The sequence below is a fragment of the Phaenicophaeus curvirostris genome, chromosome 27 (assembly GCF_032191515.1).
Source record: "Phaenicophaeus curvirostris isolate KB17595 chromosome 27, BPBGC_Pcur_1.0, whole genome shotgun sequence".
Taxonomy (NCBI): Eukaryota; Metazoa; Chordata; class Aves; order Cuculiformes; family Cuculidae; genus Phaenicophaeus; species Phaenicophaeus curvirostris.
Window position 1 is genome coordinate 6,135,084 of NC_091418.1, and position 16,689 is coordinate 6,151,772.

The following is a 16,689-nucleotide window of genomic DNA, read 5'->3' on the forward strand; positions in this document are numbered from 1 at the left end:
GCACGGAGAGGGGAGACCTTGGCGATACGGAACCTTCCTTTGGAAACATGGCACTGTGGAGGGCAGTCAGTGTCTTGGAAGGTTATGTGCAGTTGTGAAACTGTGTTCCGTGTTCTTTCCTCAGAGCTCCGTCGGACAGTGCTGATGAGCCACCAGCAAAGAAGGCAAGGACAGGTACTGCATGTGACACGAGAATTTAATGTGCCCCTTTTTCCTTAGGTTTCCTGTAGTGGAGGGAACTCTAGCATTTCTTCTTCACCCTGCTGTGTGTGAGGCCTGCTGTGTGTGAGGTGCAGCTCCACCCTCTGAGCTTAGAGTGTTGAAGTCACGACATCTAGGTTGCGTCTGGCAATGCTTGAATATGAATTCTTCCCTGCATCCTTGCGTTGTCTCTGCACTGGGGCGTTTATCTCGTCATCTTGGTGCAAGAGCTGCCTTGGGGGCAGTACTGCAGTTCTATGTCCACCATTGGCTTGCCAGAAGAAATTGTTTTAAATGCTAATTTCAGCTTGTAAATCCTAGTGATTTTTTTTTTTTTTGGCAGGGGGTGGGGAGTTGGGAAAGAAAGAGGAGGACAGCACCACCCCCAACAGTAGCTACTGACTAAAATGCCTTTGGAAGAATTTTGGTGTACTGAAAAACTGTTCAAACTGGCCCTCAAGACACATTATTGTGCCAGTGATGTTTATGGCTGCAGATGTGAGTCTGCCCCATGCAGAACGTCACAGCACGTGGCTGTTTGCAGCAGCGGAGTGCGATATATTGCTGCTCGCCCTCAGGCACCCCTTGCTTGACTGGGAGTTGTGAGCCTTTAGTCCATTTCTAGTGCTGTGCGTGACTATTTCAGTGACAGCAGAGCTTCGGAACGATGTCAGCTGACTGCACGGTACCACAGCAGGTACAGTTAGTGAGCCTAAGATGGGTAACTGCTGAAGGAGTTCCCTTCTGCAGAGTGGGCTCGTTAAAGTGGTTTGCTGACTGGTGGTTTCCTTTGGTGCCAGCACTGTGTTAGTGCTCTGCGTTTCATAGAATCATGGAATAGTTTAGGTTGGAAGGGACCTTAAAGCCCATCCAGTCCCACCCTTCGGCCATGGGCAGGGATACCTCCCACTGGACCAGGCTGCTCAGAGATGAGGTGCTCAGGGATCTGGTTTAGGAGTGGACGGGAATGGGTTGGATTTGATGATCTCAAAGGTGTTTTCCAACCAAACAATTCTATGATATTCTATGAAACTGCCCAAGTTCAAACTTCCTGACGGTGCAGTCGTCATTACCAGTGTTTTTTTGTATTTATCACCCAGGAAGCGAGGACTTTGTGCATCTGATGGTAAATGAAAGCTGGCTTCTTGTTCTCATAAGACTGCTTTTCTGTGCAGGTTTCAAAGATGGAGATGTTTGCAGCTCACAGGTGCCTCCGAGAGGAGATGTGACCAGGTAGTGTCTCTTGTAATCACTGTTCTCCTGTCATTTAGCTCTGCGTGTGTCTCTTATCCAGAACAATTCCATGGGACAGTACGGATACATAGCTCACTCCTCTCTCTTTTTCTCTCCCTCACCTCACAGGGTGGAAAACACTGTGGAGGATGGGAGGCCAGGGCAGCTTGCCGCTGCAGAGGTAAGTTTGTGTTATTCGTGATTTCACTTCTTAAGCAAATGCAGCTCTTTGTGATCAGAAATGCTCGTCCTCCTCACTCACATATTGCTGAGTGAGTAATGTGTTTGTGGCGATTGGTTTGCTCAGGGAAAGAGGGAATGTGTGAGAAGTAGTGCTATCACCAAGGGGTTCCGGCTGTCCTTTGTTTAGTTTCTGGACTATCACAAGCACTATGCTCTTTCTCTTCTCCACGCTTTTATTTTCAATAAAAAGTAACTTTGCAGTTTGCTGGCTGGATGTGTGTACAAAAATCCTTCCAATTTTATACATCAGCAAGATTTTCTGCACTATCACCTATCAAAAAAGTGTGTTTCCTTGCTCACTTAATGTCCTTTTGCCCAACAGAACCAGAATGGATCCGACATCTCAGGAGATGGGTTATACGAGTTACATCCAGCATCTGTTCCATGCAGAAAATCACCCACCCTTGAGGTTGAAGCAAACAAATCCCCAGACCTGGGAAAAAAAGGAGACGACTTTCCTCCAATCACAGAGGTACCATAGCTGATGGTTTGTTAGACAGGACACAGTGCTAGTGTCAGCAGTAAAGCTGATTTTTAAGGATTTAATATGCTTACGTGCTCCTTCAGTAGAGCTCACCTAAGAGTTTATGCGGCTTCTGCTACCAGGACAAAAGCTAGGCCAGGCTTAACAACACAGCAGTGCTAACCCGATTCACCTGGTTAAGAGGCAGAGCCTCTTAAATGATTTTGTCCTATCCTACTGTGTTGGTGGAACCTGAAAACTGAGCTTTGGCTGATCCATAGCGCTGCATTGCTTGGGGGTCAGCTGAGCATCTTGGGTGCATTCTCAGGGTCCCACAGAGCTGCGTGTGGGCGCTCAGGACCCCGCAGAGCCCTTTGTGTGTGCTGAGCATTGCAGTGGCTGGAGGAGTTATCTTAGTTACACTGTTCAACGGGGAGTGGGAGTCCAGGTTCCCCTTTTTACCTGAATTTTGGCTGCTTTTATTCATTGGAGTGCTGACCTAATTGACCACCTCTGGTTTTGCCTGTTGAGGAGAAAGGCAGAGGATAACTTGTCCTTTCCAAGGGTTTACAAAGTCTGCTCAGTAGAAGGAAAACCAGGTGTTGTGCTTAATTTGCCAGCCCAGATGCAACCAAGAAGGGGACCTAGTGGTCTATTTGCATTTCTTACGCAGGCTTAGATGGCAACATCCATCTTGCAGATAGCTGGATGCACAGCGTGGACTTGTGGTTGCATGACTCCAGTGTAGCTGCCTCAGTTTACCTTACGTAACCCTCAGCATGGCGAGAGCTGCAGCATCACGTGGGAAAAGGGTTCTCTCTACTTCTGTTAATTTTTCAGCTCCTTTAGTGTGTTTGGTGTCCACATGTTGGCTATCGGCTTCCTTTTGTGGAAACAAACTGGGGCAAAGCTGGGCTGTGAAGTTGAAAGTTGGGGTGCTGAACTGACAATGAAGTGCTGTTACTAACTTAGCAAAAAGCTAGTGCCTGAGATTCATTGCAGGCTTTCTTGCAGCTGAAAGCTTGTTAGTGTGCTCATTACTGGATTTCATGAGTCCTTCCCCATTTAATTGTTTGGTTTAGGCCATGGAGAGAGAGATCGAGGCCGCATTTAGCCGCGGGAATCCAAATGATGTCCTTAGCAGTGCCTTCAAAATGGACATCATTCATCTTGACATCTGGAGGCTGAAGAGATCTCGCTGGCTCAGTGCTCAGGTAAAACTGACCAAAGCATGACGATATCTTCATCCGGCGCAAAGCGTCATGGCCCTTGTTGCTGTATCATTCTTTTGGTAAGCTAGTGTCTTGTTTTACATCTCAAGCTCACTCTTTATGGTACAGATCATTCATTTTTACTTGAACCTTGTCACTGAAAGAAGCAAGAAGGAAGAGTATCCTGCAGTTCAAGCTTTTACTATTTACTTCTATTGCAAACTAGCTACTCGTGGATATGCAGCAGTGAAGAAATATACCGAAGATGTTAATCTCTTCACAAAGCATATTGTGTTTGTGCCTGTCTTCATGAACTGCCATTTTACTCTTGCGGTGAGTCGAACTGGTTTTTCGTTTGGAATTGGACAGGGAGAGAAACCTGGTGACAAAAGCCGTGTCTGTTTTGACGTGTGTGCAGTGGAAGTTTGTGCTTTGTCTGACAGTCCCTTTGTAATCACAGGTCATCGACATGAGAAAAAAGACAATCAAATATTTTGATTCTGCAGCAGTAAAAAGAAAGAACGAGATCTGTGAAACTCTATTGTAAGTAATGGCTTTGGTGCGGCTTTCAAGTTGTGAATTATCAGAAGGCTTTTGGACCTTGTCCAAACTTGTCACTGGAACACAACTGCAAGTTTCCACATTTCTTTTAGATAACGAAGCAGGAATCTTTGCCTTGCTGTGACTCGTGTGACATTGGCTTCTTAGCTTGTACCACACAGTCCCCTCCAGTCAGGGCCTTGGGTACCTGGGTTCTGCCACCTTCCCACCACACACACGCACACACAGCCTCGCTGCCAAATACACGGTAGCCTGGTGCCACCTGTACTGACCCTGTTAGGAGCAAATGCAACTGGGCTTTAAGGAGTGAGCTTATGCTTTTGTGGAAGCCTCTGTTGGAATCACTGGTCTCATTCCTGACTAGTAAACTTTAACTCGCAGCCTCTTATTTTGTCCGTAAATTTAAGCTCTGTTTTTGTTGACCTACATTTTAGAGGCAAAGAGTTATTTTGATTTGCTCTCAACAGCAAATACCTGCAAGAAGAAAGTCAGCAAAAAAGGCACCTGGAGCTCGATCGTTCAGAGTGGACGCTTCGCAGCATGCGGTCACATGTACGTGAGCACTACTGGGATGTGAAATGTGAACTCTCAACTCCTTCTTCATAGAGGTCTTGACACTCTCTAAGTCCAAGCTTTTAGAAAAGAGCCATATGCATCTCATGTTCTTACGGTGCCACCTTAGGCTGCGGCTGACCCAGGAAACCATGGAATCGCAGAGTGGTTTGTGTCAGGAGGGACCTTAAATCCCGTCCAGTTCCAGCCCCTGCCATGGCCAGGGACACTTCCACACCAGCTTACTCAAAGCACCATCCAACCTGGTCTTAACCATGCTGGGATGAAATCTTTCAGCATGACCTCTCCTTGCTGGATGCATGCTTCATTTTTTCTATTTATTCTGCCGTGTTCAGGTGAATCTGACCTTGCCCCCACTTCCCAAGACAAACTTAATCAGTTTAGCACTTGTTGGTGAACACAGGCTTTGGAAATGTGTTTGGAATTTGGGGTAATTATTCTGGTTGGGAGCACGAGTCCTGGTGTGTGACAAAGCAGAGGGTTGAGTGGGTGTTTCCCTGAGTTGGGCTCCAGGAAAGCTGGGGAGGGGCTTACCAAGGGCATGGAGCGATAGGGCAAGGGGGGATGGCTTTAAATTGGAAGGGGGAAGATTTTAGTCCTAATGTGCAATCCAAATTCCTCATGATGAGGGCAGTGAGGCCCTGGCCCAGGTTGCCCAGCGCAGTGTTGGCTGCCCCATCCCTGGAGGTGTTCAAGGCCAGGCCGGATGGGGCTTGAAGCAGCCTGATCCAGTGGGAGGTGTCCCTGCCCAAGGCAGGGGTGGGACTGGGTGGGCTTTGAGGCCCCTTCCAACCCAAACCATTCCATGATTACTTAGTCTCTTCTAAAATTGTGGAGAGAGAGAATTTGACTCCTGTATCTTGGGTCTGCCGGAGCAGGGAGGGCATCTTTCCTAGGAGGCTGCTCTTCCTTCTCAGCCTGCCAGGAACTTGGATTGTAACACCCAAGTGAAGAGCTGATGTGTGGTCAATCAGGTCTGTTCCTTGAGTTGTGTGATGGTGAATGGATTGTCCCAAGTGTCTGTTAGGATGGGTAACAAGTAGTGCTTCCAAACTGCCTCTCTTTTACGGTATAGGAAAATTCTGCTTCTTTGCATTCATTAGGAAATCCCTCAGCAAGAAAATGGAGATGACTGTGGAGTTTTTGTATGCAAGTATGCAGATTACATCAGCCGAGACAGACCATTAACTTTTACACAGGTGAGTGGGAGTTCAAACTGGCTCCAGACGTCTTTGCTCAGATACAAGAGCCAGGGAATGTTAGAGATTCCTAGACTGTCCTGAGTTGGAAGGGACCCACAAGGCTTATTGAGTCCAAGTGCTGTCCCTGCACAGGACACCCCAACATTCCCACCGTGGGTCTGAGGGCGTTGGCCAAAGCCTTCTGGAATATTGTCAGGCTGTGACTGCTTCCCTGGGAGCTGTTCCAGAGCTCCACCACCCTCTTGGGGAAGAACCTTCTCCCCATACTCAACCTAACCCTCCCGTGGCATCTTCCTGCCATTGCATCGGGTCCCGAGTTCCACAGCAGCTGCTGATTGTGCCTGGAGCAGGGATGGTGGTTCTATCCCTTGCTCTGGTGTTGGTGCGTAGCTGGTGGGGTTGGAGCTCCACAGTGGCCTCAGAAGGGCAGAGCTGTGTTCTCTATCCTTACATCTGGTGTCTGCTACCTACTTCACTTCATGCGATGCCACAGGTGGTGGGGTTTGGATACCTGGCCCTTATGTCTTCTGGAGAAGTGTGTTTTCCCCTGTTAGATGTTTGTGCCTATTTTCTGCATTGTCTTTGTGTTTAAAGGATTTTTCCTTTTCTTTCCAGAGTGACATGCCATACTTCAGAAAGAGGATGGTCTGGGAGATCATCCACCAGCAGCTGCTGTAAGAGGTGTCCGATGAGAGCAGCACTGTGATCACCTCAAGGTGACTGATAAGGCTTTTAGTTATTTTTCGAATACTTTATTTGGATGGGTAGTAGGCACACAAATTTTCCTCTTTAGGCTATGCAGTAGTGGTTAAGGAGGGGTGGTGGTTTCCCGGTTATGGAGGCAGTAACTCTCGTTGCTGTTAGCTAAGGCACCTGACAACACACAAGCAGAAAGGTGGCTGTGATGGGGAGGAGCCAGCACTGTCAGCCTCCGTCACTGAGATGCAGCACACGTGGCCACGTTACAGGCAAAGAGGACTCTCACCCGCGGTGCTGGCGACCCCTGCGTTTGCTGAGCTCATCTGGGCTCCCTGCTTGGCTCCTCGAGGGGACAGGGTTTTAAAAATTCAAGAAATCTTACGACAAAATCAATTTATTATGATGGGGAACAAAGAACGTCACTAATAATAGATTGAAGCAGAAATGTAAATAGTACTTAGAAAAGCTCTTTTTAAGATACGCAGGAACCACATGCTTTTTTTGTAATTCCTCATAAATATTGGTCAACGTTATTAAAAAAAAAGTTATCATAAAAAAAGGTTACGAATCATTTGAAAGAGACACATTTCAAAGTTATAAGTGTAACACTCAATCTCCATTCTAATAATAGTTATCATTTAGCATGTGTTTTAACAGGAAATTTCAAAAAGATCAGGAATATTTAATGAATTATTACAATTTACTGAAATTATCTTAGTATTACCATTGCTTTATATTCCTGGTTTTACTTCTTTAAAAGGTGGACAAACTAAATGGTAGACCTTTTCTTTATAGTGTCTGGTGTTTCTTATGAATATAGTAATGATGGAGCAGAATTTCTCACCCTTAATTTTTTGTTTGGACCTAGAAATATTGTCATTTGGTGACATTTATGTTGATTTTGGCAGAGAGATATTTAAAGTATGTTATAATTCTTTTCTCCTTCCTCTCATTTTTCTCCTAGGGTGGGTGCAAACATACAGTTTTCCTGTGAAGACAATTATGTGCTGTAAGGTTGTAAAAGCATCACTTGTCAGAGATACGCTGACAGATGTGCTGGCTGCCTGGAGTGACCACAGGCCAATTTGCAGAGGTAGGTGTTATTCCTCGAATTTTTTTCCTGAAGTTTAAACGGGTAATTTATAATTTCTGCTAGCCTGGTGCCACCTGTACTGACCCTGTTAGGAGCAAATGCAACTGGGCTTTAAGGAGTGAGCTTATGCTTTTGTGGAAGCCTCTGTTGGAATCACTGGTCTCATTCCTGACTAGTAAACTTTAACTCGCAGCCTCTCATTATGGCTGTAAATTTAAGACTTGGATTGTTCCTCTGAAAGCCTTAAATCAGCTGCTGTAAGGATGCTCTGACGCAGTGCTGGCCTGCCGCTCAGCTCCCCGTGATCCTACAGCAGCTCTGTTTTTTTTGACCTGCATTTTAGAGGCAAAGAGTTATTTTGATTTGCTCTCAACAGCGAATACTTGCAAGAAGAAAGCCAGCAAAAAAGGCACCTGGAGCTCGATCGTTCCGAGTGGACGCTTCGCAGCATGCAGTCACATGTACATGAGCACTACTGGGATGTGAAATGTGAACTCTCAACTCCTTCTTCATAGAGGTCTTGACACTCTCTAAGTCCAAGCTTTTAGAAAAGAGCCATATGCATCTCATGTCCTTACGGTGCCACCTTAGGCTGCAGCTGACCCAGGAAACCATGGAATCGCAGAGTGGTTTGCGTGAGGAGGGACCTTAAATCCTGTCCAGTTCCAGCCCCTGCCATGGCCAGGGACACCTTCCACACCAGCTTACTCAAAGCACCATCCAACCTGGTCTTAACCATGCTGGGATGAAATCTTTCAGCATGACCTCTCCTTGCTGGATGCATGCTTCATTTTTTCTATTTAGTCTGCCGTATTCAGGTGAATCTGACAGCTTAGCCAGCTGTGGTGGTGCTGTGCAAGGAACCGCATTGCAAACAGATTTGGAGGAGCAGTAGGAACTTGGGGTCTCACCATCTCCTTTGCCTCACTCAAGTCCAACACATTCAGCTAGCTGTTTTCATTATTTCTACCCCACTGACCTCCACAATCAAAAGGACCCACACAAGCACACACTAGAGCAGCACTGCAGAGCAGCAACACCGGTCAGGAATGAAAGGCAGGATCCCTCAATTAGCTGTGAGGTCACTGGAGGAGGAACTGGATGAAGCTGCGTGAAAAGGGGTGGGGACTGGAGCATCAGTGGCTTCAAAGATGCCTCAGTTGATATGTTCATACTCAAATGAGTGTTTGGTGCAAACCAGGTTGAACCTAGCCTCTCCGGTTCTCTGTGGAACCTCCTGCCCTTGTGCAAGGCAGAGGTGATTTCCGTTTTTGCATATGCGGTTTTCTATCCTTGTTAAGGACATGGCTATGTGACTGGGTGCTGTTAGATTGCCAAACTGGTGTGTGGAAACAGAAATGCCCAGCAATACAGCAGAGAGAGAGAGAAACGCTAGTAAGAAGGCATGGCTGCTGCTGCACACTCGTTCCACAAGCAATTGTCCCCGGGAAAACATCCAAAGAGCCCCCCAGTGCTGATACAACAGCATGTCCAAAACAACATATCACTAACTCAAGGACAAGAGCACACTCCTGCACTGGCGCGCTTCTCCACACTTCTCACCTTTCTGGGGGCTTGACTGCCAGGGCTGCCTCCCCTTTCTCCTCTTCTGCCTTCAGGCCAGGTAGTGTCTTGGCAGAAAGCGTCCTTGCAGGCTGGAGGCACTTCTCATGATAACCCCTTGTGAGTGAGACACAAGAGATGCCCTCAGACAAAAGACAGCGTTGTGGTAGCTCAGACCAGAAGCACAAGCAGAGCTGCTCAGTCCTGTGGGGAAAGCATTGGTGCCAGCACTCATGATTCCCTGGGAGTCTCATTGCCTACCAGGACTTAGGTGGCTGCAATCCCTCAATCTCCACAGGTCAGGAGCACAATTATCATTCCTGTGCTACTCCTTGCTTAGTATTCCCCTTCCCTTGGATGTCTTCTGAAAGGCGGGGCTTGCCAGAAAAAGCCAGAGGCCTCACAGAGACTCTTTGGGGCCAACACCTTCCTCACAGAGACTCTTTGGGGCCAACACCTTCCTCACAGAAAAAGGGGTCCCCGCTGCCTGCCTGGCTCTCATAGATACATTTGCTTCTGAACGCACTGTCAGCCTAAAGATGCGGTTTCCTGGGAGTCTGTGACCAATGCCGAAAGAAGGAACCAAGCTCCTTCTCCCAGGCTGCCATGGGCGTGGAGCACATGCTTGGCCGCTTCTGAAAAACTTCCCAAAAAAGCCTTAATTAGGAAAGGAAATTAAAAAAAGATTGAAAGCCCAGGACAGCGCCAAACTCCCTTTTCTTTGAGAAGATTTGAGGTGAAAGGCATGGATAAGGGGAGTTTGTGGGAGGGATTTGGGGTGAGAGTCATATTTTAGGGCATTTGTGAGGAGATCAGAGGTGAAGGCACGTATTGGGTAAGTTTGGGGAATGAATATGGGGTTAAAGCCAACTTTTGGAGCATTTGTGAGGAGATCAGAGGAGAAAGGCATGAGTTTTTGGAGTTTGGGGAAGGATTTAGTAGTGCAAGTCATCTTTTAGGGGCATTTGTCATGAGCTCAGAGGTCAAAGGCACGGCTTAGGGGGGTTTGTGGGAGGGATTCGGGGTGAACGCGATCTTCTGGGGGCGTTTTCAAGGAGCCCCGCGGTGAGGCCGGGGGCAGCCATGTCTTCCCGTCCGGGCCGCAGTGCGCACGCAGCGCCCCCTGCTGGGCGAGTCTGGGATGGCCGAGAGGCCCCCCCCCCGCCCCTCGCAGCGGCGCCGCCCCGGGAGGGAGCTCGGAGCCCGCCCGGTTCCTGCCGCCGCGGGCACCGACACCTCCCACCGGAGCGGGGGCTCCAAGCCCCCCCGCCTGGCCTCGGACCCCTCCGGGGATGGGGCGGCCAAGGCTTCGCTGGGCAGCCCGGGCCAGCGCGTCTCCGCCCTCAGAGGAGAACGTTTCTGCTAGAGATCTCGCCTCAGTCCCCTCACCCCCCCCCTCCAGCTCCCCAAAACGCAACCTTCACAGAATCACAGAATCACAGAACAACCAGGTTGGAAGAGACCCACCGCATCATCGAGTCCAACCGTTCCCATCAAACACCGATCCCATGAATTTTGTCCTGGTTTCCAGGATTTTGCCCCCAGATCCTTGTATTTTGTCCAAAATTCCACAAATTTTGCCCCCAAATCCTTGTATTTTGCCCCAAACTCCACAAATTTTGCCCCCCAAAATTCTCAAATGCCATGAATTTTGTCCCAAATTCCATAAATTTTGCTCCCAAAATTCCCCAATCCCATGAATTTTGTCCCGGTTTCCAGGATTTTGCCCCCACATCCTTGTATTTTGCCCCAAACTCGAAGAATTTTGCCCTGGGGAGGGGCCGTTGCCCCCAAAGTCCCCGATTCCCGGGTTTCCTCCCCGAACCCTCAGTCACTGGAGGCGTCGCTGCCGCTTTCTTCCTCCTCCTCGTCCTCCTCTTCCTCGTCCTCTTCCTCCTCGTCGCTGAGCCGGGGGCTGCGGGGGGGCCCCGCCTCGCTGCCCCCCGCCTCGGACCCTTCTTCCTCCCCTCCTCCTCCTCCTTCCTCTTCACCGCAAATCTCCTCACTGATAGACCCAAAAGATGACTATTGCCCCCCGTCCCTTCCCCAAGCTCCCCCAAATGTCTAATTTCACCTCAAGCCTTTTCTAATTTCCCCTCAAATGCTCCCCAAATGTGATTTTGTTTAGCTCAGACCCCCTCATTAGCTCCCCCAAATGGTGATTTTCACCTCAAATCTCCTCTCAAACTCACCAAAACTGCAAGTCACCCACATCACCCCACAGCCCTCCCCACACTCTCCAAAAACCATGACTTTCACCTCAAATCTTCTCACGTTTCCACTCAAACTGCCCCGTGATACGGTTGTTTTACCCCAAATCCCCTCATAAAATCCCTCCAAACACAAATTGTACCACAAATCTCCTTACAAAAGCCCAAAATCCTTTCCCCAGATTCCCCCAAACCAAGGCTGTCACCTCAAATCCTCTGAAATTTCCCTTCAAAGTCCCCCAAATATGATTTTTTTACCCCAAATTCCCTCTGTAAATCCCCCAAATGCAACCTTCACCTCAAATCTCCTCACAATTCCCTCCAAAAGACGACTTTCACCCCAAATCTCTTTTCCAATCACCCCCAAACTATATCTTTCCCCTCAAATATTCTCAAAATTCCACTCATACTCCTTCCAAATATGATTTTTACCCCAAGTCCCATTACAAACTCCCTCTAAATCCAACTTTTACCACACATCTCCTCACAAATGCGCCCAGAGGATGACTTTACACCCCAATGCCTTTCAAACCCCGCAAAACCATGACTTTCACCTCAAATCTTCTCACGTTTCCCCTCAAACTGCCCCAAAATTTGATTGTTTTACCCCACATCCCCTCACAAAATCCCCCAAAATGCAACTTTTACCTGACCACATCTCTAAGACTCTTTACACCCCAAATCTCTTCCCCAACTTCCCCCAAACCATGTCTTTCACCTCAAATACTCTTACATTTTGCTTCAAACTCCCCCATATGTGATTTTTTACCCTAAATGCCCTCACTAAATCCCTTAGTGCTTGCTCCCAGGCCGGCAGCATCTCAGCTCAGCAAGAGCTATGACACTCGATTCCTTTGGCCTTGCCGGCTCCTCTCTGTGGATTCTCTGGTGCCTAATACAAGTAGCATCCGGCACCGCGGGTGGGATGGGGGAGATGGGTGCTGGCATTGCCCTGCTGGGTGGGACATGGGGACTTGGGCGTCCGGCCCTGCCAGGTGCCCTGCACAGCCCTGTCCGGCAGCAGGGGGACGGTGACCCCCGTGCAGGGACAGGGCGCTGCCATAGGATACAAGTCCTTTGCTATGTGTGGGTCTCTAGGCAGAAAGGCTCCTGTCCCCTCCGTGGGGGCAGTGCCGTGGCTCCAGGCAGGGCAGCGGCCATGGCTGTGCTCACTCTGTCCCAGATGCTGGATGCTGCCCTCTCTTCTCCTGGTCTCATCAACTCTGGGGACCTGCACAGCCTCCCGCAGGCCGTGCTCCAGCACCTGGGGCTGCAGGACCCGCCTGTCCAGGTGCTGGGACATAACACGACGCTTCTCCTGGGGAGCACCCAGAGCCTGGTGTCCCCAGCAAAGAAGGAACAGGGTGGAGGTCCTGGCACAGGGCTTGAGCCACTTGTCCCTCTGAAGGCCCTGCAGCTGGGGACTGTGAGCAGCCTCTGGGGCAGCTGGAGAAGGACACAAGCGAGACCAGCATCTCCAAGGTGAGGCTCTGCCTGGTGCCCTTTGCGCTCCCCTGCAGGATGCCTGCTCCTCCAGGGCCTGCACTGTCACTGTGCTGCTCTCAGACCAAGGTCTGGCTTTAGACCCAGCATGTAACAGTGTATGTGGCTGCACTGCAGGAGGGAGATGGAGTTTGGGGCTGAAATGCAGTTTGGGGGGAAGAGCTGGGGCTGAAATGCTGCTCCGCTTGCTCTGGGTCCTCCACCTGTGGGTCTGACACAGCCAACAGTGGCTGCACTGATGGAGCTTAACCCCATGCTGCCTGCGAGCTCTGAGCTGGTGGACAGAGGGGCTGGAGGTCCTGCTCCCCAGGGACCCTCCGCTGGGTCTCACCCCTGCCACTCCTCTCTCCCAGACTCTGCGCAAGGAGATCTGTTCTTGCCTGCTTCTGCTCAGCCATTGCTTGGAGTTAAATCTCCATGGCGGGGCCTCCAGTACTTGTGGGTTCTGTCAGCTCATGATCTCATTCCTCCCTGTGCTAGTAAAAGGAGGACCAGGAAGAATATTCAGTCCTTATTGGATGCAAAGGGAACAACTGTGCCACAGGCTGAGGACAAGGCTGAGGTACTTAATGCCTCCTTTCCCTCAGACTCTAATAGTAAGGAAAGTTGTTCCCTGTATGTACATACCCAGGATCCTGAGGAGCACAACAAAGCTCCCATGAGCCAAGAGGAAGTGGTTAGAGGCTTGCTTGGCCAATCAGAAACTCACAAGTCTATGGGGCCAGATGGGATCCACTCGAGAGTATTGAGGGAGCTGGCAGACGTGCTGGCCAAACCCCTTTCTACCATCTACAAGACTGCTGGTCTTGTCTGACTGGGGAAGTTCCACTGGACTGGAGGCTGATGTTGTGCCCATCTACAAGAAGGGTCGCAGGGAGGATCCAGGGAACTCCAGGCCTGTCAGTCTGACCTCAGTGCCAGGGAAAGTCATGGAACAGGTGATCTTGAGGCTGGACCGCTGGGCTGATACCAATGGCATGAGGTTTAACAAGGCCAAATGCAAGGTCCAGCTCTTGGGGCACAACAACCCTGAGCAGCTCCAGACTAGGAGAAGTCTGGCTGGAAAGCTGCCTGGAGGAGAGGGACCTGGGGGTGTTGGTTGAACATGAGCCAGCAGTGTGCTCAGGTGGCCAAGAAGGCCAATGGCATCTTGGCTTGTATCAGAAACGGCGTGGCCAGCAGGTCCAGGGAGGTTCTTCTCCCTCTGTACTCGGCACTGGGGAGACTGCTCCTCAAATCCTGGGTTCAGTTCTGGGCCCCTCACCACAAGAAGGATGTTGAGGCTCTGGAGCGAGTCCAGAGAAGAGCAACAAAGCTGGTGAGGGGGCTGGAGAACAAGTCTTACAAGGAGCAGCTGAGAGAGCTGGGGTTGTTTAGGCTGGAGAAGAGGAGGCTGAGGGGAGACCTCATTGCTCTCTACAACTACCTGAAAGGAGGTTGTAGAGAGGAGGGTGCTGCCCTCTTCTCCTAAGTGATGAGGGACAGGACAAGAGGGAACGGCCTCAAGCTCTGCCAGGGGAGATTTAGGCTGGACATTAGGAAAAAATTTTTCACAGAAAGGGTCATTGGGCACTGGCAGAGGCTGCCCGGGGAGGTGGTTGATTCACCTTCCCTGGAGGTGTTTAAGGCATGGGTGGACAAGGTGCTGAGGGGCATGGTTTAATGGTTGATAGGAATGGTTGGACTTGATGATCTGGTGGGTCTTTTTTGACTAAGTGATTCTGTGTGTGTAAAGCAGCATTTTGGTTTCTAAGTTTCTTCAATCATCACTGAAGTGTTTTAATTCCTGTGTCTGTTTATAGAACAAAACTAACCAATTTTCTTGTTGCTTTCTTTGGTATCTTACTTGCATGGCATCTTTGTTTCCATGATATGGAGATGCAAAACCATCAGGATAAGGAGTCTCAATTCCATCCAGATCTCCAAAAAATGTAAGTTAACATTAAATAATTCATTTACCATCTGGCCCCAGCACATCTATGTTATACCAGCATTTGGCTGCAAAGCTTTAATTAGAACCTTAGAATGATATCCAACATCACAAGCAGGAAGCACATTTCAATTACTCAGTATAATATTTAATCTTCTTTTTCCCCTCCAAGCACACTAAATTGTAACCATCCAAAACATTTTTCATCATCCTGCAAAAGCAGTAGTCATTAATACACTGACCTTTACATTCAGTCAAAAATACCTCTATTTTCGTTGGGAAAAAGTTCATGCTAAAAGAGTCTGAATAGAAGGACAGGAGAAGCTTTCATGTCACTCTCATACTGGTGGGGTAAGAGAAGACAAAAGATACTTCTGTTACCACATCAGTGCCACTTAACCATAGCCTGGTTGGATCTCTGGGGATGTGTCCCTGAATTTGTAAGCGCATGGCCAACCTCTGCTGACTTTGCTAAAGCTTCCAATTATAATATCTAGGCTCCTTAAATCAGCTTCTCAACTTAGAACCAGACTGACTGCATTTAATGTTGGTATTTAAAGATATTTAGAAAAACAAGTTACCTGTTTTAAAGGAAGTTTTAACATGGAAAGAATAAATATGAGCATTACAAATTTTCCACAAATACAGACATTACACCTGTAGAAATAAGTATCAAGAATCCTCAAATAAGTTATTAATTTAATTAACACTGTACAAAATCGTGTACATAGCAAAATCAGCAACAGAGTTCATATTAAGTAAAACAACAATCTCAAACTTAGAGAAAGTAAATATTGTTGCATTCTATTAACTACCATATCATTGTGTGCTGCCTCTGCTTGGTCTTCTCAGAGTTCCACTTTCAGTCAGGATCCTTATAACGTTTGGTATATCAATTCCTTAGTTGAAGGCAAACAAACTGAAACCGAAAACAAATGGTTCAATGATAAAATACATTAAAAAGCACAAGCTGTACTGAAACATTTAGATGCCAAGATGAGTTTGGATCTTTTCTTATTAAATCATAGAATGGTTTGTGTTGGAAGGGGCCTTAAAGATTATCCAGTTCCAACCCGCCTGCCCTGGGCAGGGACACCTTCCACTGGGTCAGGTTGCCCAAAGCCTCATCCAACCTGGCCTTGAACACCCCTAGGGATGGGGCAGCCACAACTTCACTGGGCGACCTGGGACAGTGCACCACCACCCTCACAGGAAACATTTTTTTTTCTAATATTTAATCTAATTCTTCCCTCTTTCACCTTAAAACGATTCCCCCTCATCCTATCACTGCACTCCTTGATAAAGAGACCCTCCCCAGCATTCCTGTAGGCCCAATTTAAGTACTCAAATGTGCTCCTTGAAGTACTGGAGGATGAAAAAATACCGTAACTGTTAACAATCACGATGTGCCTAGGAATTTTAAGTGTGTATTCCTATAAACAGCTGCACTGGTTCTGTTAAAGGGTCTATCTTGTCCCTCTAGTCTTGTCTCAACTTTCAAAGATCTGCAGCTGAGAATGAGAAAAGCATGACCAGAACTGCTTGATTTCACCACTGCAACAACAAGTCAAAGTTTCCTCTTCTGCACACAAGCCAGAAGGCCACGTTGCTTTGATGGAACTAATGCTCTTGACTTTAGCAGCAGGAGAGGAGTAGAAGAAACACACAGACAGCTTAAGTGATGGTAATAACCATTCAGTGGCCGTAAACAAATGCTAAGGGAAGAGTTAGTGGAAAGGAAGTGTGCCTGATGCTTGGTAGCATGTGGGAATATTATCTCCTCCCAATCTCAGATGACTTTTAGCTCAGGGAACTTTCCAAGTCTGATATGGCAGACTTTTCAGTAGCCCTCAAGGGGTTCCACGTTTCCAAACACTTGTCCAGTCTAGCCAAGACAGTGCAGACAAAGACACACAACATTTTTTATCCACAGCATCCTTTTGCAAGGAGTTCCATAGATCTTCCACCTACTGCATGAAGAACCACCTCTTTCTGTCCATTCTG

General features: G+C 48.3%; 1 protein-coding gene across 1 annotated transcript; it reads left to right on the top strand.

The window, feature by feature from the left end:
- The first annotated feature begins 868 nt into the window (after positions 1-868).
- LOC138731470 (sentrin-specific protease 2-like) lies at positions 869-6,365 on the top strand. The gene is made up of 10 exons (XM_069877413.1): positions 869-898; positions 1,377-1,408; positions 1,564-1,615; positions 2,000-2,149; positions 3,223-3,354; positions 3,481-3,684; positions 3,812-3,894; positions 4,380-4,464; positions 5,589-5,684; positions 6,303-6,365. Exons 1-10 carry the CDS (start codon positions 869-871, stop codon positions 6,363-6,365), a joined length of 927 nt encoding a protein of 308 aa, XP_069733514.1.
- Positions 6,366-16,689: the final 10,324 nt, after the last annotated feature.

Excerpts from the sequence above, each read along its gene's own strand:
- LOC138731470 (XM_069877413.1), top strand. The coding sequence starts at position 869 with ATGTCAGCTGACTGCACGGTACCACAGCAG. Across the intron at positions 2,150-3,222 it reads ACTTTCCTCCAATCACAGAG|GCCATGGAGAGAGAGATCGA; the intron begins GTACCATAGCTG and ends TGTTTGGTTTAG. Across the intron at positions 3,895-4,379 it reads GAGATCTGTGAAACTCTATT|CAAATACCTGCAAGAAGAAA; the intron begins GTAAGTAATGGC and ends TGCTCTCAACAG.